General features: G+C 63.0%; 1 protein-coding gene across 1 annotated transcript in view; it reads left to right on the top strand.

Moving 5' to 3' along the window:
* LOC106902769 (solute carrier family 22 member 6-B-like) overlaps positions 1-1,209 on the top strand; it is a 20,511-nt gene that overhangs the window by 14,648 nt on the left and 4,654 nt on the right. The window contains exons 13-14 of the mRNA XM_014966558.1: positions 697-865; positions 1,072-1,195. Coding sequence (XP_014822044.1) covers positions 697-865; positions 1,072-1,195 — 293 coding nt within the window. The remainder of the gene's footprint in view (positions 1-696; positions 866-1,071; positions 1,196-1,209) is intronic.

Below are 1,209 nucleotides of genomic sequence, written 5' to 3' on the forward strand. Positions count from 1 at the left end.
TGATCCTACTCCCTTTGGGAAGGCCCCGGACTCCAACCCAACCACCGTTGACCCTTCTGGAGAGACCTGGGCTCCAACCCAACCACCATTGACCCTTGGGAGGGACCTGGGCTCCAACCCAACCACCGTTGACCCTTGGGAGGGACCTGGGCTCCAACCCAACCACCATTGACCCTTGGGAGGGACCTGGGCTCCAACCCAACCACCGTTGACCCTTGGGAGGGACCTGGGCTCCAACCCAACCACCATTGACCTTTGGGAGGGACCTGGGCTTCAACCCAACCACCATTGACCCTTTTGGGGGGACCCAGACTCCAACCCAACCACCATTGACCCTTGGGAGGGACCTGGGCTCCAACCCTTCCATCGTTGACCCATGGAAGGGACCTACATGTCCATGCTTGATCCTACTACCTTTGGGAAGGCCCCAGACTCCAACCCAACCACCGTTGACCCTTCTGGAGAGACCTGGGCTCCAACCCAACCACCATTGACCCTTGGGAGGGACCTGGGCTCCAACCCTTCCATCGTTGACCCATGGAAGGGACCTACATGTCCATGCTTGATCCTACCACCTTTGGGAAGGCCCCAGACATCCAGTCTCCCACCCCACCACTCCCCCACCCCATGATACCCCAGTTTGACCCCATCCCACGGGATAGGCCTCACCATCCGTGTCTTGACGGTCGCCCCCAGGCATGGAGTGGATCCCCACCGAAGTGCGGGCCGTGGTGGGCACCATCAACGGCTACTGCTACACCTTGGGGCAGTTCGTGCTGGCGGCCACGGCCTTCGGCCTCCCCCATTGGCGTTGGCTCCAGCTCGTCGTCTCCCTCCCCTTCTTCATCTTCTTCCTCTACTCCTGGTACGGGGAACCCGGGCATCTGGGGGTGCCCCCCACCCTCTTGGGTTGGGTTGGGAGGAGTTGGATGGTAGGATCTCCTTAGGGGTGCTGGTGGGGACACCTGGGTGGTGGGGACACCTGGGTGGTGGGAGGTGCACGGTGGGTCTGGGGAACCCCCTGGACCCCCGAGTCCCCCCCGTAACCCCTCATCCCAACCCCCCCCCGAGGCTGTTTGTGGAGTCCGCCCGGTGGCAGGTGATTTCGGGGAGACCCGACCTGGCCCTCAAGGGGCTCCGCAAAGTCGCCCGCGTCAACGGGAGGAAGGAGGAAGGGGACAAACTCAACGAGGAGGTGACGGGGGGGGG

The sequence above is a fragment of the Calidris pugnax genome, unplaced genomic scaffold (genome assembly GCF_001431845.1).
Source record: "Calidris pugnax isolate Ruff unplaced genomic scaffold, ASM143184v1 scaffold77, whole genome shotgun sequence".
Lineage (NCBI taxonomy): Eukaryota > Metazoa > Chordata > Aves > Charadriiformes > Scolopacidae > Calidris > Calidris pugnax.